Source organism: Centrocercus urophasianus, unplaced genomic scaffold (assembly GCF_019232065.1).
Source record: "Centrocercus urophasianus isolate 14NV4802_14NV808 unplaced genomic scaffold, USGS_Curo_1.0 seq_29, whole genome shotgun sequence".
In the NCBI taxonomy this organism is placed as follows: domain Eukaryota; kingdom Metazoa; phylum Chordata; class Aves; order Galliformes; family Phasianidae; genus Centrocercus; species Centrocercus urophasianus.
Window position 1 is genome coordinate 1,043,501 of NW_024884855.1, and position 23,192 is coordinate 1,066,692.

Below are 23,192 nucleotides of genomic sequence, written 5' to 3' on the forward strand. Positions count from 1 at the left end.
TGTCTTGGTGTTTGCGTCTTACCTCTTACGTCTGTGCTGTTTGTTCCCTCCCCTGTTCTCTAACCCTGCCGTCCCCTGTTCCTCCTCATTGTGCACACTGACCCACCAATCAACCAACAAACCCCCCTCGGCGTGCGATCTGCCCTGCTCTGGTTGCTGCCTCCGTGCTCGGGTGGCTGTGTGTTGGGCTGGACCAGTTCACCCAAATATGGCCTTCTTGCTGACAGGTATCACTTCTGTGAGAAGTGTTTCACTGAAATCCAGGGGGAGAATGTCACCCTGGGTGATGACCCTTCCCAGCCTCAAACGTAAGTAGTTCCCTTTCTTCTTCACGCTTTGTTTTATTCTTAAAGGAGGGGCAGTGGGTTGTTCTGATGCCTAGCTTGGCACTGTGGCCACTTGTGTCTGTGGGGAAATGCTGTGTTTCTCAGTAGTGGGTGATTTTTTGCAGTAACTGATGATCGATGGCTGTTCCTGTGCCTGGTGTGCAGGTGCCCAGGTGCCCCTGGTGCCCAGTTGTGTTGCCTGAGAGCTGCCCCAGGCTGCAGGGCTGGCACTGAGCAGCACGCTCAGGGGGAGAAGGGGGCTGTGCTGTGACTGTCCCTGGGCCTCTTCTCACATGAAAGGTTTCTGCCAGTCCTGGTGCCTCACCTTGCAAAGCACAGCTTTTCTTTATGAAACCAATGGCTTGCCTTTAACCCAGCCAGAAGGATGCTGTGAGACACGTGAGCAGCACAAGCTGCTTTGGAGGGTGGCTGCTTTACTGGCTGTACCTTGCCTCATTCTTGATATTTTAAATTTACATATATGCTGTTTATTATTTTGGTTTTAATTTACCACAGAAAATGAAATGGGGAAAGTATTTTCTGTAGCTTAAAATGAATTGCATTCTCTGAATAGAAAACAAAGCTGATACAGTTCCTTCAGATTTGGTTTGCTTGTTTGCTGCAGTTCAGGATAGCATGATATAGTGTCAACCTCCTGATAAAACAGTGCTACTGAGCTTTCATGTTAACTCTTTGTCTCTAGAACCATCTCTAAAGATCAGTTTGAGAAGAAGAAGAACGACACGCTAGATCCTGAGCCGTAAGTAACCAGGCCACTCTTGCTGCTAAGATCACTCACAGCTTTCATTTCTCCTCTAACCAGCACTTCAGAAATGAGAGATAGAATAAAGAACTCTTCCTTTTTTTTTCTATCTCTGCCCAAGCAGACGGTGAAATCTTTCTCCAGAGTTCGCAGCACCACATGTGATCTTGGTGTCTGCCTTTGCTACCAAGACCTGAGTGTGACCCTGTTTCAGTGGCCATTCCTCTTTCTGTTTGGCTGAAATAGAAGCCTTAACATCTGAGTGCCATGCTCTTCCCCTCAGTGTTTGGGTATCTACATGTGGCCAAAAAGGAGGAGGTTAGAGTTATGGGTGCTTCTAGCAGAAGAGATTAATTTGTTTAAGCCTTCAATTTAAGAGGGCTGTTTTGTTCCTTAGTTTAGAATAATTGTTAGTATCCTACAAATAAAGGGCAAATTTACACGTTTGTTTTTTTAAATGTGGACCTTTCCAATGGCTGCCACTGCTGAAAAAGGTCATGCTCTGCACTGCGGGGTTCTGCCCCAGCACTCTGTGCTGCTCTGTCCCTTGGAGCTTATTTGGAGACTGGTGGATGCCCACATCAGAAAGTGACAAACTAACCGGGGACAAACAAAATAAGCAGGGGGAATTCCATCCTTGCGGTACTGAATTGGCTCAGTAAAGCTCCAGCAAGCACCAGAATGGCATTGCCATGGGAGTGACAGAAGAGCACGATCCCTTTTCCTGGTGGGGACCTGCTGCCTTTCCATAACCCCACGGGGAACTTGTCCCTCCTGTAACCCAGCTATACATGCTGAATGCTGAGGAAAAAAGAGGTGGGGTAGAAAGCTTGAAAGAATTTAAGGTTGTGTGAAGCAAAAAGCTGGCGAGTGTTTGAAGTAACTTCCTTTCTTGCAACTTACTTGCTGGTTTTATTGAAGTAATTCCTAAGGTGTGTTCTGCCCTGTGCTGCACAGCCTTGCCCTCCATCATAGTGAGCATTTCATCCCAAGCACCTGGCAGTTTGCTGTTCTCCTCTCCCCATTTAGCTAGACTCCTGGAACTCCTTTCTCACTTCACTCGAGCACTGAGCCACTGGAAGGGGCATCCTTCTCGTGAGTTTGTTAGCCTTGGAAAAGTCACATGGGATATTTCTGTAGCAGCAGTGTTACGCTTCCTGCTGTCCCTAAGTGGCTGCTGCAAGATTTAATCACTGCTCGTTTCTTCTCTGGCAGTTTGTTCCTCTTTTCTCATGCTTGCAGGTACTTGGTAGAGCTGCTCTGCTTTTACAGGCAGGCTGCTGAGCTCACCGTTGCGGTGGAGTCCATAAACACTGTGGCAGCCCAGACAAAAGAGACATTTATTTTGAAGTATCTTAAAAAGAAAAAATCAGAAAACTCCACTGCAGACCCGTGCAGGCAGAGGCATGTCAATACACGTCCTCTTGGCGTGGTTATTCATGAGTGACTCCCTTGTACATCTACAGTAAGTTGAGCAACCATTAGTCAGCTTGTGCTTGATGCAAAAACTGACAGCTAAGTCTGTAGAGGTTTTGTTAAGCAGAATTCTGTGAAGCTGGGAAAATTCAGAGCTCAGCTTAGAAAAAGATAGGATCGTAGGCTCATAGAATCACCAAGGTTGGAAAAGGCCTCTCAGATCATCCAGTCCAGCTTTTCACCCATCACCAATATTTCCCACTAAACCTTGTCCCACAATACAACACCTAAGCGTTTCTTGAACACCACAAGAAGAACTCAGGAGCTCACATCTGACACTTGTAACTACTAAATTTGTAGGTCTTCTATGTGCATGAAGAGTAGTGGAGGGTTGGCTGTTCTTTCTGCTGAATTCTGGAATATTACCTGCCTAGCAACAGAAGTGACAGGCTGTTCCTTTTCCTTCTCAGGTTTGTTGACTGCAAAGAATGTGGTCGGAAGATGCACCAGATTTGTGTATTACATTATGATATTATTTGGCCTTCGGGGTAAGATGTTTCTTAGCTTTCTAAGCCTTGTATGATAAGACTGATGTTGTTTTCATAATTCAGATTTTCTGCTTTTGCTTTTTAATATGCAACACTGTCCTTTAATAGCTGAGTACAAATGGAGAAAGCATTTCTAAATTTTTGCATGTCTGGTCTCATTTCAGTACGTACAGATGAAAAAGTACATGAAACAGATTTGTTACATACTCAGATTTCTGTGGTTCTAAGCGATGGGACCTGATTGACAATAGATTTGTGTACTAAAAAACACAAATGCAGGTGTAGCTGTTTGACAGACTTAAACTGACACAGAAGGGCATAAAGTCCCTCAAATGGAAAGGTCAAATCCAGAGGAAAATACACTGTATGTTGATGGTTAAAATTATGGGTTCAGACTTTGAGCTGCATGCAGCCAGGATTGCATTTGTCAAGTTTGTGGCACTTCTGTTTTTTCTCTTCAGGTTTGTGTGTGATAATTGTCTGAAGAAAACTGGTAGAACACGTAAAGAAAACAAGTTCAGTGCTAAAAGTAAGTCTGATGTTTCTATTTCTGTGTTTGATTTTCATTCTCTTTGCCAAAGGATTTGTTCCTTTGCAAGTATTTGTCAGATCTTAGCTTTCTCATTGAGACTTGCCATGATAGGTAGTACAGGAGCATTTGTACAATGGGGAATGGCATCACCTGAGGTTTTGCTGGCTGTCAGTATTTTAAAGACTTGATCTTTATGAGTTTGTAGTCAGCCTTAATGCTGCCTGAGGCCTTTGGCATCTGCGTGCCTGTTTTTCCAAGACAAAAAGAAAGCAAAAGAAACAAGAAGACGGAGGAGGTAAAAAGGAGGAAAAAAGGAAACAGAAACAGGCTGCATGCACTTACAGGCTGTATTTAGACACGTTTGCATGTAGTGTTGAAGTAACAGTAAATCACCATCACCTTTGTGCCCTGGAAGTAACGAGTTGTGCTGCATTTCAGGTGCACTGTGGTGGTGCCAAACACTGATGTGTTTGAAGAGCTTTTCTTGCTCTTTGACTGGACTGTGATAGAACTGTCCAGTGGAATAAGTAAGCTGTAGTGTTATAATCTACATCGTACAAGTACCTGCTGTTATAACCTGTTGGAAATGTCACTGAGAAGTGTGCCAAAAGCTTCTGGCTCAACTTGTCTCCATCTCCTGAGCAATCCTAACACAGACACTCTTTGCATCAGAGCACATCTTAATGACTTCTGTTTGTAGTGGAGGACAAAAACAACAACTAAAAAGGGGTAGGGACTGGCACTGGAAATGCAGCATCAACAGCCTAGAGTGGAAAATGACTGAGTTTAAAAATAGAGTGATTCAGGTGCACTTAGAAGAAATGGACACAGACTTCATTGACAAGCACTTGTGGATGCACTTCTTTCTCCCTTGTTCTTCGGTGCTTTGAATTTCTGGGTTACTTTGTTGTACTGAAAGTTTGCAAGCCTGACTCTTCCAAATTCCTTCTAATAAAGGAGTGGTTTTGCATTAAGCTAAGTTTTTGATATGATTGCATGTGTTGATTGCATTTTCAGCACCATAGAAGATTTGAAGCAGGATATTCGAGGTGGGGGGGAAACGTGGCTCATACAGCATTATCAGGTTACAGTAATCAGAGCCATCTCTGGGGTAACCTGACATGTGAAATGCTATTGCTGAAAAGATGAAAATTACTCTCATTAAAGACAGATGAAGATTGTAAGAGAACATTAATGAAGTGAAGAAATAAAAAATGTCATTGTAGGTAACCATTTTAAATAGCTGCCTTTCCTTTTATATGCTGACTTTACAGAGTGTATCGATTGAAATTCTTACATGTGCAATTTCTTACAAGTGTGCAGTTTTCCTGTAACAAAGCTTGGAAATGTCTGAGTAACCAACGTGTAGTTTGAAGTAGTTCTGTTCTTGGGGCTTTAGGACAGGGAAGGAATGGAAAGCTTCTCCCTTTATCTCCTTTGCCTACTCCTTGCCTACCATCTTTTCTTTGTCCCACGATGATGTGTAGCCCATTGGTGGGCTCAGCTCTGGGGACCTCTGATGGAAATGCAGGAACAGGGAAGGAAAGCTTCCTCTTGTCAAAACTTGGTCTGCTGACCTAAAAGCAAACGGGTGATGAATGCTGGAAGCATTAACTCGTTTTCTTCCCCTTCCTGTCACTCCTCATAAAAGCCCATACCAACTCACCACCAAGATTTCTGTAGTCTTTCAAGCTTGGCACCACTGCTAACACTCACAAAAGCACATCAGTCAGCTGAAAGCTGTTCCTAACGTGTATTAAATGAAAGGCACTTGAGGCATCCTTACAAAAGTCCCAGTAAGCTGGAAATGGGTCTGGATTCCTGTCTGTCCTGTTGCTCACCCAGTAACAAATGTTCACCATTGCTACAACAGCAAAAATTCTGTAGCAGGCTGCCTGGAAGCCTGCCATGTTGTTGTTGGTGTGGTTACCTTCTTCAGATTTGAGCTACAGTTTGAATTGGGCGCTGAGCTTTCATTGGAAGTTTGTTAGACATGTTTAACAAGTAAAATGCAGGTGCTTTTAAAAGGCTTTCTCATGTTCTGACATTTCAACCATCCAAACCTGGGGTTTGGATCTGTGCTTTACAGTGTGTATAATCTTAATGCTGCTTTTAAAATCTATCCTATTTGGCCTTTTTTCTCAGTTTTTCACATCTTTATGCCTTACAGCATAAGGAGGAGGGGGATAGTCTTTGGTTCTCAGCTTTAGGGAGGTGGTAGGAAGAAAACACAGTAAGGCTGTGGATTCAACTGAAAGAGCTTTCTGAAATTGTACCAGCTTGTTAGCTGAAACGGAGCTGTTTCTGTTTTCTCCTGTTTGATCTGAGAGAAATCAACAAAACCAAATCATTTCTTTGGAGCATAGCTTAATTTCCTTTAAATCAGCCACCTTCTGTTACATGTAGAAAGCCCAATATCTCCCGTCAGCATATAGAAAATGCTTATGGGAATAAGTGTATTTTCACTCCGGGCCTCTTTCAATTTATGTTGTGGTTGCTGGCAGTATAACTGCTAATGGTAGAACTGGGCAAGGTAAGAAGGTGTAAAACAAGGTTGTTGTGCTCTACAGCTTGTGTAAACTGACTGCAAAGTAAGCACTTAGCTGTATGGATTCCTTAAAAGGGAGCCAGGTGTGTTCAGAGGAAGAGCTCATTTCCAGGATTGGTGTCCAAGCATCACTTCCAGCAGAGGCATTTCTCTGCAGCATTCGTGTGCGAGCTCAGTGCTCAGGAGCACCAACAGCGTCGTGTTGGTGGCTTGGGAATGCCTGCAGAATGGAGCACTGGAGAGCTGAGAGTTAAAGGCATGTTAGTGAAATGGAATGAACACCTGGAGATTGAACCACCTGTTTCACAAAGGCGGGAGGTGGACCGTAGTATGAAGCAGAAACACTCATTGGTGAAATATGTGCAAACAGTAGAATAAGAGAAATGGTCATTAATCTTCAAGTCAGAACAGCATGCTGCTTTTCCTTTTGCGACTGAAGTCGAAATTCTCATCTTAATTTCTGTAATTTGTGGTGGGTTTGTTTGAAAATGGTCGCATCCTGCAGTGCTACCAAAGCAGCTGTGCTCAGAGAAGGGAACTGTGTGTGTGCAGGGTTGGAGACTGCATTGGGCAGCACGTCGACTTGAACTGTACAGACCTCTGCCGCTGTGCAAGAACCCTTTAAGCTTTCTGTGCAGGTTACTGTAACTTTTCCATCCAAAAGCTCTCTTGGAAATAAAAGAAAGTGCAGTGAAATCTCCATTGAAGTCACATTTTCGTTTCCCTTGCTTTGCTTCGCTTGGTTTTGCTTGAAAAGGTGTGGCGTCGAGCCAGATCTGTACAGTGATGTCATCTCTGTCAAGCAGCCAGATTGTGGTGGTGTTAGGAGGAAACATGTGCAGCACTGGTAAAATAAGCCCACAGATTTAAAAATGCGATGTGAAGCCGCCTTTGTCAGTGCACTTAGTGAGGAACTGTTCCACTATTGCGGTTTGAGTTTCCACATGAGGGTATGAATGCTTGAGCTTTGGTTAAAAACACTGAAGAAAGCAAAGCAACCCGTTTTGGCTGTAGAAATAAAAACGTGATTGTTGTCATGTGGAGGTGAAGCAGAGGAAGAAAGCAGCTCTCGTAAAGGCGTCAGGGCAGTACGAGGCACCTAACAGGCGTGGGGACTGACCTGAGCAACAGCAATTCACGTGTGCTGTTGTCTTTTCTCTTTTCAATTCCAGGGCTGCAGACCACCCGCTTAGGAAACCATTTGGAAGACAGAGTGAACAAGTTTCTGAGGCGACAGAATCATCCTGAAGCTGGAGAGGTCTTTGTCAGAGTGGTAGCAAGTTCAGATAAGACAGTAGAAGTTAAACCAGGGATGAAATCCAGGTTGGTTTATTAGTTACAATGAATGGTGTCTTAAATGTTCATTCTGATGTTTTCCTGCATGTATGTGGCAAAGCTGTGGCAATTTGCACCTTAATCCCTCTGCACACACTGGAGAGTGCTGCATGAGCAGGCAGCTTATGAAGGGTAAGGAAGAGCAGTTTGTAGCAGCTGAACCTGGAGGAGGTTGACAGTTGTGTGTGAACTGTTTGCTGGGCGTGTGGAGGGACGTGCTGGGTTTGGTTATGGTACTGCAGCTTCATTGAATTGAATCAAGAGAGAATCTGAGCAGGCTTTGGTGGTGTTACTGAATTCAAGTTTAGTTTGGAACGGTTTGGTCCTCACTGTTCCTTCAATTTATTTATAAATACTTGAGTTTTCAGAAGTTATTTTTAATCTACTTAATAAACAAGGAGCTTGAAATGTTTATTCTGTGAAGTATGCTGGATTTAATTCATAAAGCCAGCATTGACATCACATCATCAGAGGGCATCAGGTCTTTTGCTCTGCAGTATGTTTAAAGGCTGGTGGTTTCTGAGGGTGCTCTTCTGCTCGGTGCTTTCCTATTCAGTCATGTGTTAACTGTATGGAAATTCTCTTCACGAGTGTTACAGCAACAGGCCTTGCATTGACAGCTCTCTATTTTAATACAGCTCTGGTTTGACCCTAGTTTAACTTCTGTATAAATGCTTCTAATGAGTTAAGAGGAGGTTAAAAATAAAAGAGTTTCCTTCTGCTGGAAGGATAGTGGTTTATCACTGGCTTTATTTGATTTCTTTTTCCTTCCTATCATCCTTTTCTTCAGATTTGTGGATTCTGGTGAGATGTCAGAATCCTTCCCTTACCGTACCAAAGCTCTGTTTGCATTTGAGGAGATAGATGGAGTAGATGTCTGCTTCTTTGGCATGCATGTGCAGGAGTATGGCTCGGACTGCCCCCCTCCAAACACAAGGTACTGCTTCATTTCTGTATCAGTGGCATATAGATATGGAGGATATTGAACTACGTTCAGTGGGAGCTCACTTTGAAATATGGAAGAGTGGGAGAGAGGCTCAGATTTTGGACTGGGTGACCTTTAGAGATCCCCTGCAGCTCAAACAATGATTCTGTGATAATTCTCTAAGTTCTGCTGTGTGACTGCAGATGGCTTCAAAGGGGAAATCAAATATCACAGCAAAAAACGTTACAATATCAACAATCTTTTATTATTATTATTGTTTAATTTTGCTTTTTGAGATATATTCCTGCTGTCCCAAAAGCATCGCCAATCTTCTGCTTTTGAGGACTATTTTAACTATAGCAAGATGCTCACTTGTTCAGTCAAACAATCCCTGATCATCTCGTGTCTTTGGTGTGGCTGTAGATTTATCTACTGTACAAGTCAGTTTTCGGTGGGCAGCACACAAGTTCAGCTGTACCTGATGCTTTCTGTCGTTCTTCTCTCACTGTTGTAGACGTGTGTACATATCGTATCTAGATAGTATTCATTTCTTCCGCCCCCGTTGTCTCCGAACTGCAGTTTATCATGAAATCCTCATTGGATATTTGGAGTACGTGAAGAAACTTGGGTAAGTGAAAGCTTTTCAAAGAAAACAGTCTTCTCACGTAGCATTTTGTTCGTCCAGGAGGCCGAGTAGCCTCACGCTTAGCAGTAGTCTCTTTCCTTCTGCCCACTGACACACGTGGAACACTTTTCTGCAGAGAGGAGAGAGTTTGGATTTTGTCAATAAGGGTTCCTAAACATTTCACTGCTTAGGCTCATTCTTCCTCTCACTGGTTACTCAGAGCTTTGAAGCTTCACATTCATATCCCTCACCCTTTCCCATCTCTTGCATAAACACAGGTCGTTGCCTCAACACCTTTGTTTAAAAAGAAAAGAGAAACAAAAAACGTTCTGAATGCACATCTCGGTTTGTTTTCAACTTGTAAGGTGATGGGCAATACTGTTAAGGATCTTTTGTGTGTGTAAATTGCAGGTATGTGACAGGACACATCTGGGCCTGTCCCCCGAGTGAAGGAGATGACTATATTTTTCATTGCCATCCACCTGATCAGAAAATCCCCAAGCCCAAACGCTTACAAGAATGGTATAAGAAGATGCTGGACAAGGCCTTTGCTGAGAGAATCATTCATGACTACAAGGTTTGCTGCTGTTCATTCGCTGTATTCTTACCACTTTTTCACCTCAAGATGGCCAATGCTGTCTCATCGGATGCAGAACGGTCACGGTGTTGTGCAAGCATTCTTACTGTCAGCCAGTGTTGTCTTTTCATTAAATTTTCTGGAAGTTCTGCCTTTCAGATTGAAATTTCCCAAGGTATGCCTTCTGCCCTAGGAGAATTTCTTACTAACAAATCCACCAGAACCAAATTTCACCCTGAGGGGAATGTTTCACCCAGGGGGAATCTTCTTACAAGCTTTTGAGCACCAGTGTTAGAGAATAGCTGGGATAGAAATGCAGGGAGGTGCAGTCCTTTTTGGACTGTCAGTGCATTGAAAATAGGATCTGGGGAAGCTGTGCATCGTTGAGGGTCGTGGTACGTGGTTCTAAGTTGTACAGGTTGGGCTCATCATCAGTTCAGAGCACTCTGTAGGAAAATATGGCGGGAGTTCCCAGAGCAGAAAATAAGGAGAAGCAAAGCACTGCTCGGTGCAGCACTGAGTCGTGTCTCTGGTTCTCCCATCTCTCCAAAGTGGTCTCCATGTATTTATTCTTGATGTTCTGTGATGCTCTTAACAGGACATCTTCAAACAAGCAACTGAAGACAGGCTGACGAGCGCCAAGGAGCTGCCTTACTTTGAAGGTGATTTCTGGCCCAATGTGCTGGAAGAAAGCATTAAAGAGCTGGAGCAGGAGGAGGAGGAAAGGAAGAAGGAAGAAAGCACTGCAGCTAGTGAAACAACAGAGGTGAGTTAGCTTCATGTGCTGTACTTGCTTCTGGATCATAAAGCTGATAGTTACACTTTTCTGGTTTTCTGGCTAATCAGCTGAAGAGGTCATTCTTACATCTGGGGTTCCTTTGCCAGTATTTTGGAATTTTTTGTTGGATAGAAATACACTGATGGATTGTTGTTGGTTTTGTGAGGATTTGAGGTGAGTTGTGTAGTTTAGCATTTATGTTCTCAGGGAAGTGTGTTGAGCCACTTTGGGATCACACCACAACTGCTGCATTTGCTTGCAGTCATTCGGTTGAGCTCCTGGTTCACACCTTTGCCAAGGTGATTACTGAAAGATGCAATATTTTTCAGAGTTGAATTGAGTTTTACCTTTATTTGAGGTACTTTGCACTCCCTTGGAGAAAATTCTTTCACATCTAAATTACAAACAGTTCTTTTGTTTGTAATCTTTGCACTGGTGTGAAGTGTTGATCCTGCTGGTGATTTCCCTTCATCAGCATCTCTGAGTAACTTAAAGAAAAAAGTCTTTTCTTAATTCCTGGCCAGAATTTCATTACTTATGTTTGTTTGGATCTGCAACCAAACGGTCACAGTGCTTTTACCTACAAGCAAAAGGTGCTTTTTGCTTGTGATTTACAGCCAGATATTTTGAAAATAGAGTAGGAAGATCTGAACTGAAGGTGGAACCCAAAGGTTTAACTGGGGAGAAGCTGTGCTCTGCTCCTGTGCTGTGACTGTGAGTGTTACATGTGATTGATGTGGAGCTGTGTCAGAAAGTTCCTTCTATTAAACCTTAGCAGCTCCCTCAAAGCTGCTCTAGTTTGCTGCTGTTTTTATGGAGCTGTAAAGTTAATGGCTTTCACCTTTTTATTCTGAACGTAATTTAAAATGTTGAGATATTTTAACAAAGAGCAGCATAGAAGGAACTGAAAGGCGAGGCCTGAAATGCACGTTGCAGTCCTCTTGTTCACAGTATTGCTTTCAATAGATCATAGCATGGTCCTTCTGGGGGGGGAACCAGTGTACACAGGTACATCTAAGGCAGTGGGGAAAAAAGTGGCTTTAAGAAGTCAGAAACAGCTGTTAGACTCATGTGAGTTGTCTGCCTCACGTGGGAGGACACAGCCTTGACTGTTACCATCTGTACATTCCACATCATGCACTGATGCTGCTTGGGGTGGGGGGGGGATAAGTCTGCATCCAAATGTCTGAAGGTGTCACCCAGAAAAGCAGCAGCGTGCTTTTGGCCCTTGGCTCAGGAAAAGCAGTAAGGAAAACAGGAGGAGCTCTCCATGCCGTCACTTAAAGCAGCATCGCTTTGTGGAGAGAAGTGTGCCCCCTGGGAGGGGAGGAATTGGTGTGACGCTGCTGCGGGGAGCAGGTAGAAGAGGTTTGAGGGGTGGGACATAGCTTGGGAAAGGCTCTGAAGGCACAAGGCCCTCTGACTGGCCTGCTCCCGGCTTCTCTGCCAGAGCTGGCTGGATCTGTGCAATGGTACCTGAAGGGATCAGTTCTCCAGGTACCAAAAGTAGCAGGCCGAGCTGCTGAGTAGTGTTATTGACTAAAGCACAAATTAAAGATATAGAATCATAGTGTCATAGAATCACAGAATGGCCTGGGTTGCAAAGGAGCACAGTGCTCATCCAGTTCCAACCCCTGCGGTGTGCAGCTCGCCAACCAGCAGCCCAGGCTGCCCAGAGCCACATCCAGCCTGGCCTTGAATGCCTGCAGGGATGGGGCATCCACAGCCTCCTTGGGCAGCCTGTAACAGTGCCTCACCACCCTGTGTGAAAAACTTCCTCCTAATATCCAACCTAAACCTCCCCTGTCTCAGTTGAAAACCATTCCCCCTTGTCCTATCACCAACCACCCTCATAAACAGCCATTCCCCCTCCATTCAAGTACTGGAAGGCCCATGAGGTCTCCCAAGAGCCTTCTGTTGTCCAAGCTGAACAGTCCCAGTTCCCTCAACCTTTCTTCATAGGAGAGGTGCTCCAGCCCTCTGATCATCTTAGTGGCCCTCCTCTGGACCCACCCCAGGAGCTCTGTAGCAGAAAGGAGACTTAGAATTACAGTGTCAGCTAAGTTTCTATCCCTGTAATCTTCAGTTTGGTGTTTTAATTTTAAAATCAGTGTTGATGCTCCAGAATGAAGAGATGATGAACAGAAACCCTAATTCCATCAAAGCGGTAGGAAATGCTGGGGAGGAGAAATCATGGGAATATACCACAGTTCTGAATTCAGCACTGAATTCAGTGCTAAATGCCTTCAAATGGCATGGAGCTTTGGCTCCCTGTGAAGTAGAATGGCTTTAATTTCCAACCAGGTTTGATCAGAAAGCCATTAAAACCAGTTACTGAAAGCCTGAGGTTTGGCAGGGAAGTTGTGTCTAAAGCCAGTGCATAGAGGCAAGGATGGCAGTGAGGCATGCAGTCTTCGTGCAGAATTGTTTCCTCAGTTGGAATATTTTTGCTTTGTGTGAATAAACACCCTTGCAAATAAAACCTGTTGTCCTGTACAGAATGTTCAGGAAGCTTTCCTGTGTGTGTGTGTGTCTGTGTATACATACATATACAGATATATGGGAGGATTGTTTTCACATTATGCCAACCAGCATGGTAGCAGGTAGGGTTTGCACTGGTGGTGAGTGCTGTGTTGCGAGGACAGGAGGCTTCTTTATTTTATTTCTATTTAATTCTTCAGGCACATTAATCTCTGTTTTCCCAGGTCACCCAAACAGCACCATCTGCTATTTTTCACCCTGCTTATATTTAGCATTCAGTCTGCGTTCACTGGGACCTGTGTTGTGACTTAGACACAAGTGAAGGCATGGAGTGTTTTGAATTTGGGGTTTTCTTTGGAGATGCTTATGCAGTAGCACGTCTTCAGGGCGGGGACAGATGTGTTCTGGTAGATTCAAGTCCTGTGCTTCCTTTTCTGTGCATTGTCTCTTGGTTTGTTGGATTTAAATTAATTAGAACTTGAGCAAGTGTGTGAAGTCCCGAATGCACAACAAAGCAAAGTGCTGCACTTGCAGAATCTGTGAAAGTATGCTTTATTTTTAACACATTTTATTCTGTATGAGACTTGGAAGCTGAAGTACGGTGAGAAGGAAGAAGAGAAGACACAAATTACTGTATGTGTACACTTAAAAAAATCTGGACTATTTTTAAAGCACGTTTGAAATCTGTTTCCTGCTGGGTTGGTTTTTGATTTTTGTCCTGGAAGATGGGATGCATTTAGCACAGTGTGCTGATCTGCAGGCTTTGGACCAAAGCTCTGTTACTGACAGCAGCTGTGCTTTGCTTTCAGCTGCAGTGAATGGCAGAGAGCTCGATAAAGTCGAACATCTTCCCCGTGTGTTTCTTGCAGGGAAGCCAGGGTGACAGCAAAAACGCCAAGAAAAAGAACAACAAAAAAACCAACAAGAATAAGAGTAGCATCAGCAGAGCTAACAAGAAGAAACCCAGCATGCCAAACGTGTCCAACGATCTGTCTCAGAAGCTGTATGCCACCATGGAGAAGCATAAAGAGGTACTGTCAAAACGTGCTGCGTGCAGGGGAAACTCGATTCCTGTAAATAGAGGCGTGATGATAGAACTGGAAAATTAGGGGCAGTAAAGCTTTTGATTATGCTGAAGGTTTCTTGTAGTTGTGTAACGACATATTGGAGAGATTACTGTAAACCAAGTCAGTTAGATCACATTTGCAGCATTGTGTTTCTGCAGCAGAACACGAGCTTTTCCTGCAAGATCACTGATTCGTTTCCCCCCCTCCCGTTTATCTGCAGGTCTTTTTTGTGATTCATTTACATGCCGGGCCCGTAATTAACACTCTGCCTCCCATTGTGGACCCCGACCCGCTGCTGAGCTGTGATCTGATGGATGGGAGGGATGCCTTCCTCACCTTAGCCAGAGATAAGCACTGGGAGTTCTCCTCGCTGCGCCGATCCAAGTGGTCCACGCTCTGCATGCTGGTGGAGCTGCACACCCAGGGCCAGGACCGCTTTGTCTACACGTGCAATGAGTGCAAGCATCACGTGGAGACCAGGTGGCACTGCACTGTCTGTGAGGTATGTGTAGATCCCCTGGGACGACTCCTCACCTGGATTTCCTCAAAATTAACCCTGTTCTGATGTAAGCAGTGTGAAGCTTTAAGGGAAGGCGACTGCCACTGTGATTAATCTCTTCTAGAATAGGTGCCTTTGTTTTTCTATGTGGGAAGCTGCAGTGTGCTAGAATGGCTGCAGGGGAATTGCTTCCCGTGTCATCAAACTCCTCTGCATAGCCAGGCTTCAGCTTATTGTGACAGAATTTCAGGGCAGTGATAGTGTCAGAGTAACCTGAATCTGCAGGGCTGGCTCATCCATGTTAAATTGATGACCATGAGAGCAGTTGGCTCCACGTTGCATGTGGTGCTTGGCGTTTCATTGAGTGCAGCCAGGCAAATGCAGCTGGGCGAGGAGGCTTTTCAATTCTGCCCAGCATTAGAGGTTGCTTGCCCTTTGGATCAACCCAAATAATTGCTCCCTAACCTGGCTCTATACTTCTGATGTCTGGCCCTGTTACAGTATAGATCACTTCTACTGAGCTGTGTTAGAGAGCAATTAATTACGTGTGGAGTCACACGGGTGGGCGTGAGGGGCAGGTATCCTCCAGAGGGCTGCTGATGACCTCTGGCTGTAGCTGAGCTAAAAACTGTTGAATAAGTGCAACCTCGTTTTCACACTGGAAGTTATTGCCAGCCTCGTGGTTGAAGAGTCTTAATTAATCCCTCTGAGGAGAGCGCTGAAGAGGGCTTCTTGAGGCAAGGCTGGAGTTAAGCGGTGAAAGGAAGTGTGGCCATTAGGTTTCTTCTGGCTACTTGTGCGTAAGGAGGATTACCTTTCTCTAGCAGAAAAAAAAAAGCATGCAGGGCAGTGAAAACGTGGGTGTTTGAGCGGGTTTTCGGATAAGTGTCTGTCTTGCCATGAAACTTGCACTTGCTTCAGGAGCTGTTTTAGAGATTAAAAAACGTATTTCAGGTCAGTAATTATTAGTCAGTAATTACAGCAAGAATAGTTAAATGGAGACAAACCCCTGGTTCTTAGTACTTCAGAGCTGCTTGCACTGTTCTGGCTCTCCTTGTGTAAGTGCTCTGGTAGACTTTCCAGAGATGTAAAGTTGCCATCCTCAAAAAGGGGGAAAAACCCACCAAACCTACAGCAGAACAACCAAACCTGCAGTGTATGAAAGTGAAGGCACGGTAGCAGTGCCTGATTGCATTATTGCCCTCCATGGGGCCCGGGACTGGAGCTGGCTTTGCTGAGGCAGCTGATGGTGCTTCTGCCCTCGTGCCCAGCTCTCCCAGTCGATCCCAGTGCTGTGTGTGGGCTGTGCAGCCACCTCTGCACCTCAGTGCACCCAGCATAAATGGAAACCAGCAGCTTTTCACAGCACAGGGTGGCTGTCTTGCCTCTGTTGGACTGTGTTTGTGCCTGCTGAAACCAAGTGTGCTTCCACGCCAGGGTGGTGTTGCTCTCCCCTCCCAGTGCCACAGGTGGAGCTTTGCAGACAACTGAGCTCTGGATTTTCTTTGCTTTCAGGACTACGACCTGTGCATTAACTGCTACAACACTAAGAGCCATGACCACAAGATGGTTAAGTGGGGCCTGGGTCTGGATGATGAGAGCAACAGCCAAGGGGAGCAGCAGTCGAAGAGCCCCCAGGAGTCGCGACGGCTGAGCATCCAGCGCTGCATTCAGTCCCTTGTCCACGCCTGTCAGTGCCGCAACGCAAACTGCTCCTTGCCATCCTGCCAGAAGATGAAGCGGGTTGTCCAGCACACCAAGGGCTGCAAGCGCAAGACCAACGGCGGCTGCCCGGTGTGCAAACAGCTCATAGCTCTTTGCTGCTACCATGCCAAACACTGCCAAGAGAACAAATGCCCCGTGCCATTCTGTCTCAACATCAAACACAAGCTCCGGCAGCAGCAGATCCAGCACCGCCTGCAGCAGGCTCAGCTCATGCGCAGAAGGATGGCTACCATGAACACCCGAAACGTGCCTCAGCAAAGTTTGCCTTCTCCTACCTCAGCAACGCCTGGTACCCCCACTCAGCAGCCGAGTACGCCGCAGACGCCGCAGCCTCCTCCCCAGCCCCAGCCTTCCCCCGTAAGTATGTCACCGGCTGGCTTTCCCAACGTGTCCAGAACTCAGCCCCCCACCACCGTTTCAACAGGAAAACCCACCAACCCTGTTGCCGCACCTCCACCTCCGGCTCAGCCGCCGCCGGCCGCGGTGGAAGCAGCTCGGCAGATCGAGAGAGAGGCCGCCCAGCAGCAGCAGCAGCTCTACAGGGTCAACAACATCAACAACGGTTTGCCTCCCGGTCGCCCGGGGCTGGTAAACCCGACGGTGGGTTCGGTGAGCCAGATGCAGCAGGTCGGCATGAACGTGGCGCGGCCCGGCCCCGTCGGTGGGGCGGTGATGTCCAACATGCAGGCTGGGCAGTGGCAGTCGCCTCCGATGCCGCAGCAGCAGGCGATGCAGCCGGGGATGGCGAGGCCGGTCATCCCGATGGCGACGGCGCAAGCAGTGGCCGGGCCGAGGATGCCAGGCGTGCAGCAGCCGCCGCGGAGCATCCCTCCAAATGCACTTCAGGACTTGCTGAGGACCTTGAAATCGCCGAGTTCTCCGCAGCAGCAACAACAGGTTCTTAATATCCTTAAGTCCAACCCTCAGCTTATGGCAGCTTTTATAAAGCAAAGAACGGCCAAATACGTGGCTAACCAGCCCGGGATGCAGCCGCAAGCGGGGATACAGCCCCAGGCCGGCATGCAGCAGCCACAGACCGGCATGCAACAGCCGGGCATGCACGCTCAGCCGGGATTGCAGAACATGAACGCGATGCAAGCAGGAGTGCAGAGACCGAGCGTTCCTCCCCAGCAGCAAGGGATAGGAGCCATGAATCCGCAGGCACAAGGAATCAACATCATGAACCCCGGCCACAACACTAGCATGGCGAGCATGAATCATCCGCAGTACCGAGAAATCCTGAGGAGGCAACTACTGCAGCAGCAGCAACAGCAGCAGCAGCAGCAGCAAGGAGGGGCTGGCATGGCGGCGGGGATGGCCGGCCACAGCCAGTTCCAGCAGCCCCAAGGGCCGGGAGGTTACCCTCAAGCCATGCAGCAGCAGCGGATGCAGCAGCACATATCCATACAGGGGGGGTCCATGGGACAGATGGCTCAGATGGGACAGCTGAACCAGATGGGCCAGCCCGGCCTGGGGGCGGACGGCACTCCCAACATTCAGCAGGCGCTGCAGCAGAGGATCCTGCAGCAGCAGCAGATGAAGCAGCAGATAGGCTCTCCGGGCCAGCCCAACCCCATGAGCCCACAGCAGCACATGCTCTCAGGACAACCGCAGGCGTCTCATCTCCCTGGCCAGCAGATCGCCTCCTCCCTCGGCAGCCAGGTGCGCTCCCCGGCGCCCGTTCAGTCTCCCCGCCCCCAGTCCCAGCCGCCACATTCCAGCCCGTCCCCGCGGATTCAGCCCCAGCCGTCGCCGCACCACGTCTCGCCCCAGACTGGTTCCCCCCACCCGGGACTCGCAGTTACTATGGCTAGCTCCATGGATCAGGGACACTTGGGCAACCCGGAACAGAGTGCAATGCTTCCACAACTAAACACCCCCAACAGGAGTGCGTTGTCAAACGAATTGTCTCTGGTCGGTGACACCACCGGGGACACGCTAGAAAAATTTGTGGAGGGTTTGTAGCATTATGGGAGCATCACTTTTATTTTTGGGGGGTTCTCGGGGGTTGGTTTTCTCTTATTTTTCCTTTGGTGTTCTTGGACATTTTGTACTGAGAATTCAGACATCCGGGCTGTTTTGGATCCCGGATGGAACTGCTGCTTCCTTACACGGGGAAGGACGAATTGCTGTTTAAAAGAAAAACACACACACAAAAAAAAACAACAAAACGTGGGAAAAAAACCACAAACAACAAGAAGAAAACAATACAAAGAATATATTTTTTGTTAACGCCAGGCAGTTACAGGTATCTGGTCTCTTTTGTGGGTTTATTTGGTTTTTATTTTTTTGTTGCTGTTGACTCATACCTTTTTTTTAAACGGGGGGCGGGGGGGTGAAAGCAAGTTCATTATATTCATATTTTTTATTTGTATTTCCAAGACGTCGCGTCTCAAAGAAGAAAAAAAGAAGAATATTCACAAACTGTTGGCTGAGGCGGGGCGGCCGCCCTGGGAACGGCTCCTTCTTTTCTACAGCAAACTGTGCAGGCGTTGGAGGTGTCAGGTGGGAGATGGGACGGACTCCCAGCGCCCGGAGCCACGACCCTGGGCTCGCAGATGTAGAAATCGTTGCTTTGTTTCTCTGATAAAACTGGTTTTAGGTGAAAATAGGGATGATCACTCTTAGCCCGTGCTGATTTGAATAGAGAAGAAGCATTCTTTTCTTTCTTTCTTCTATGTGAAACTTGAAATGAGGAAAAGCAATTCTAGTGTAAATCATGCGAGCGCTATAATTACTATAAATAAGAAAATCCGAGAAGATTCAATCACTGTATAGAATGGTAAAAAACAAAAAATACAAAAAAAAAAATACAAAAAAAACTCATTTCTTACTTATAATATCATATTGTTAAATAAACTGTGTGCAACAGAAAAACAAAAAGGGTGGTCCTTCTTGAATCCATGTACATGGTATTAACACTTAGTGTTTGGGTTTTTTGTTATGAAAATGCTGTTTTCAACATTGTATTTGGACTATGCATGTCTTTTTTTTCCATTGTATATAAAGTATTGCTTAAAAAAAAAAAAAATTGATATAAATTACTGAAGTTTTTAACATGTATTCTGTTCTTTAAAAAAAAAAAAAAAGAAAAATCCATGTAAGAATGTGGAAGGTTTTTATTTATTTATCTATTTTTGGATCATGTTCTTTGTACGACGGGGCTGCGGAGGAGCGGCGGGGCTGCGGGGAGCGCTGCCTGCTGGCCGTGGCTGCAGGGCCGGGAGGGGAGCGCAGGGGATCGGTGCCCCAACCCTTTAATGCTGACAGGCCTTCATCCACGTGAGGGGCAACTGGAATAAATTATTAACAGCCATTGCTTTCTAAAATCCGCGTTAATGGAGAGAAGGATCACCGGCGAAAGGAGGAAAAAGAATAGAGGATGGAGTTAATTCTAGGCTAATTTATTTAGTCTACGGTAAAATATGAACCTATTGACTTTAACACTATTTTTCTGCTGTTAACTCTGAGTCTAGATTTGAGGGTTTTCTGTGGAATAAAAAATAACAAATCATGTACATGTTCCCTTTCATGTCCCGTCAGCTCACGCTCCTGGGCCGCTGCCCCCCCCCTCCCACCGCATTCCTTCCTTCGAGTTCCAACCCAGGGCCGCTTCCCCCCCAGGCCGGAGTTGTGACAAATCCCACACGTGGCCCAGGGCTCCTCCAGCCCAGCTCCCAGCGGGTCAGCATCCCCTGCAGCACTGCTGGGCAAGGATGGGGGAGCAGCGCTGCTTTCTCTTGAAAGCTCTTTTATCCCCGTGCCGCACACGGCTGCACGCTGCAGCGCTGCTCCCTCCTGAACTACAGCAAGGCTCTGCTGAAGTCTTTCTTGCAAACCTTTAGCTGTTGGACCTTCATCGCCACCGCTGGGTTCGTCTGCCCACACAGCTGTTTTCAGCAGTTCTATATGTCAGAATTTGGGGCTGGGTGAGGTCAGTGAGCGCCAACCCGAAGCTAATCCAAAAGCAATCACTGATTAAAAGGAAACGAGCTGGGAAGCCCTGATGCTGTGTTTCGTGCTGCGTACTCAAAAAGAGGGGAAATACTATATTTGTGATCAAAGAGGAAGCTTTGAATGTGCTGGTGTTTCTAATAAAAGCTGGTAAAACTGCTTGGATTGAAGGATGCTTCCATCTGGCTGCTGCCCTGCAGAGCCTGGCCCAACCCAGGCTCCTTGATTTCAGATCAGAGCAGCAGGTGTGAGCAGGGAGGCACAGAGCTGAAGTGAAATGTGCAGATGCAGAGCTCGGGTTGCAGACGAAGGGAGGCTTTGCCTGCTTGGAGCCTGGGTACAGAACTCAGCGTGTCTCAAGTTGGGCTTGTTCAGGTCCTTGTTTTGATGGCACTGTGCTGCTGGTAAGGAACGGCATCGCGGGAACATGAGCATCTACAGTGTGAGGATGTGTTTGGTGCTGGGTCCTCATGGCTGCAGGTGGTGGCTGAGGCCTCCTGCCTTACAGACTGCTGAATTCTGGAGGGAAAAGGGCTCAAATCTGAACGTTGAGCCGCAGCTCCTCGTTTCTACCTTTCCAATGCGCTCTGCTTTCTGCTGCTGACCCAGCTTGCCACTGTGACGGCAAGGAGCTGTGTGTTTCTTGTGGCAGACAACAGCAGCTGAGGTTTTATCCCCACGCTTTTTGCTGCTGCTTCTCCTGCATGCTTCAGAGCAGGGGGTTGAGGGGCTGCCAGAGGCAGCAGGGCAGGAGGTACAGAACGGCTGGGGACAGGACAGGAATCCCTTGCTGGAGCAAGGAGCGGCCCATGGCTGCGGCAGCTCCATGTGCCTTTGGGTCAGCACGCAGGGAACAGAAACGAGCCTCAACAGAGCAGAGGATCCCCGCCAGATCACCTGGGGCCGCAGGCTTCCTGCAGGAGGGCAGTTTGTGGCTCAATGGTCAAACGGAACCAAAGCAGGAGGGCGGGGTGCAGCGTTCCACACGTGGGGGCCTTGCCGTAGCACGGCGGTGCGCTGCGATCAGACGGAGGCGGCGGCGAGGAGACCAGGTGGGGGGAAACGGTTCGAACGGGCTCGGAAGTCATTCGGGGCTTGGGCACAGCGCAGGGGTTCTGAGGAGAGCAGGGGGTTTGTTCCAGGAGGAAGCGCAGCCCAGCGGAAGGCGCCGGCAGCGATGCAGAGGCTGCACCGGGATGGCTGCAGCCGCCGCTAACAGCCGGCAGCGCCACGTGCGACAGCGGCGCCAGCCAGTGCGGAGGACGGGCTGCAGGCACGAGGCCCTGCGCGCGCGGCTTCGGACTCGCAGCGCTGTCTCTGCTACGCGCTCGCCGTTCCCTCGCGAAGGGATCGCGGGTGCCGAGCAGCGCCGCGCCGCCTCGGCGAGGCTCGGACGAACGCCGCCCCGCCGCGGGGCGGGAAGGTGCAGCGGGAGGTGACGTCAGTGGCGCGTCCCGCTCTGACCCGTGACGTCATCACCACGCGCCGGGGGCAGCGGCGCCGCGTGAGGCTGGAGCGCGGCATGGCGGCGGCTGTGGTGCGGAGTGGGCGGCGCCTCGCGGCTCTGCTGCGTGCCGGGACCGGGCCGCGGGTGGCCATAGGTGAGCGGGGCGCCGTGCCGTACCGCTCCGCTCCGCTCCCGGGCCCGGTCGCGGCTGAGGCCTCGGGCCTTGTCCGGCGCTGGGGCGGCGGAGCCCCGTTCACACGAAGCACTCACGCCCAGCGGCGGGGCTCCGCGTGCCGTCCGGGCCGTTCCGCGGGAGCGCGTCTGTGCGGGCTGCGGGGAGACGCGGCGAAGGAAACCGTGCGGCGCGTCGGGCTGCTGTGGGGCGTCCTCGTGCGGCGCTTCTGGGCCGTGCGGGGTGGAAACGGGCACTGGAGGAGCGGACGGGCCGGGAGCGGAGCCTCCTCCCCGGGGCTGTGCGGGACGCAGCCGCGCTCCTCTTGTTCTGTGTGAGCCCCTCGTCCCAGCGGTGCTCTTTGCAGGAGCGCCTTCGGGCTCGTGGCTGCACGGGGATGAAGTTATTGCGGTAATAACGCCCGCTGGCCTCAATTCTGTGCGGTCTGAGCTGAGCGCTGCTTGGTGCTCAGTGACCCGCCGTGCATTTCGAGCTGCCGTTGTTGGGTTGGCTGCGTGCCCGGTGCGGGGGCCGCTTCCTGGGGTACGGCTGAGCTCAGGACTCACAGGGATCTGGAGGCTCCTTACCTTTGCGCTGCACAGCGCCGTGCACGAGGCTCAGAGAGGTGCCTGCCCCACTGACACACAGGTGGGGTGGTGATGGGGTGCACGGGATGCTGTGAGACTGTGGCAGTGCTCAGCATCTGATGAATTGCACCCAGAGGTCTGAGCTGCCCTCAGTGCTCAGCCGAGGTTTGAGCTGGGCCTTCCATCCATCCCCTGCTCCTCATTCCATGTGTTGCTTTACCCTGGTAACTCAGGATGCTTTCTCGTCAGTTTTTCTGAGCTGCTAATTGTGAATTTGTCTCCAGAAGCACCTGGAGCTTTTTGCTGCTGCCAGGTGAAGGCTTCGCGGGAGAGAAATGGTTTGAAAGCCTTGCAGCTTGCACTTAATGAGCCTTGGCTGCCTGACACGGGACAGGCTGTTAATTAAGGGTGATAAGACCAGACGTTGCACAGATCCCAGAGTAACTTCTAAACTGATGAGTGGTGATTTGTTATTGCGCTTTAGAGGTGGGGAGACAAAAAAAGAACATAAATACATGAAAAAGTATAGATAGTATAGATAGTTTGTGGAGACAGCTGGTGTTTGTGGGCTGGGGGTGCACTGCTCAGCCCCGGGGCCTTGCTGCTTTAGGTCTGACAACAGAAAGCACCCTGAGGTTGGTGTGGAGCTGCTCGTGGTTTGCTGCTCCTCTGGATGTCGGTGAGGAAGCAGCATTCCCTGTGTTATCTGCTCACCAGGGAGCTTGTCTTGCATGTGTGCATACATACAAGTGCTGTGTTTCCTGATGTTCTACAGCATCTGGTTTGGGCATAAAATCTGCAACTGCCGAGCTGCCTCAGGCCTTTCTCTCTGTAGCACAGCCACAGCTCTGCGTGTCCCACAGCTCTGCGTGTCCCACAGCTCTGCG

General features: G+C 48.4%; 2 protein-coding genes across 2 annotated transcripts in view; both read left to right on the forward strand.

Moving 5' to 3' along the window:
* The window catches only part of LOC122165300 (CREB binding protein), a 77,441-nt gene extending 57,782 nt beyond the window's left edge, over positions 1-19,659 (forward strand). Inside the window, exons 21-32 of the mRNA XM_042828165.1 lie at positions 228-308; positions 1,030-1,086; positions 2,976-3,053; positions 3,515-3,582; positions 7,306-7,456; positions 8,259-8,405; positions 8,908-9,021; positions 9,430-9,595; positions 10,194-10,361; positions 13,724-13,885; positions 14,142-14,423; positions 15,936-19,659. Of these exons, the coding sequence (XP_042684099.1) occupies positions 228-308; positions 1,030-1,086; positions 2,976-3,053; positions 3,515-3,582; positions 7,306-7,456; positions 8,259-8,405; positions 8,908-9,021; positions 9,430-9,595; positions 10,194-10,361; positions 13,724-13,885; positions 14,142-14,423; positions 15,936-18,110 (3,649 nt within the window). The 3' untranslated portion in view covers positions 18,111-19,659. The remainder of the gene's footprint in view (positions 1-227; positions 309-1,029; positions 1,087-2,975; positions 3,054-3,514; positions 3,583-7,305; positions 7,457-8,258; positions 8,406-8,907; positions 9,022-9,429; positions 9,596-10,193; positions 10,362-13,723; positions 13,886-14,141; positions 14,424-15,935) is intronic.
* Positions 19,660-21,619: 1,960 nt separating this feature from the next.
* The window catches only part of TRAP1 (TNF receptor associated protein 1), a 20,006-nt gene continuing 18,433 nt past the window's right edge, over positions 21,620-23,192 (forward strand). The window contains exon 1 of the mRNA XM_042828106.1: positions 21,620-21,700. Coding sequence (XP_042684040.1) covers positions 21,622-21,700 — 79 coding nt within the window. The 5' untranslated portion in view covers positions 21,620-21,621. The remainder of the gene's footprint in view (positions 21,701-23,192) is intronic.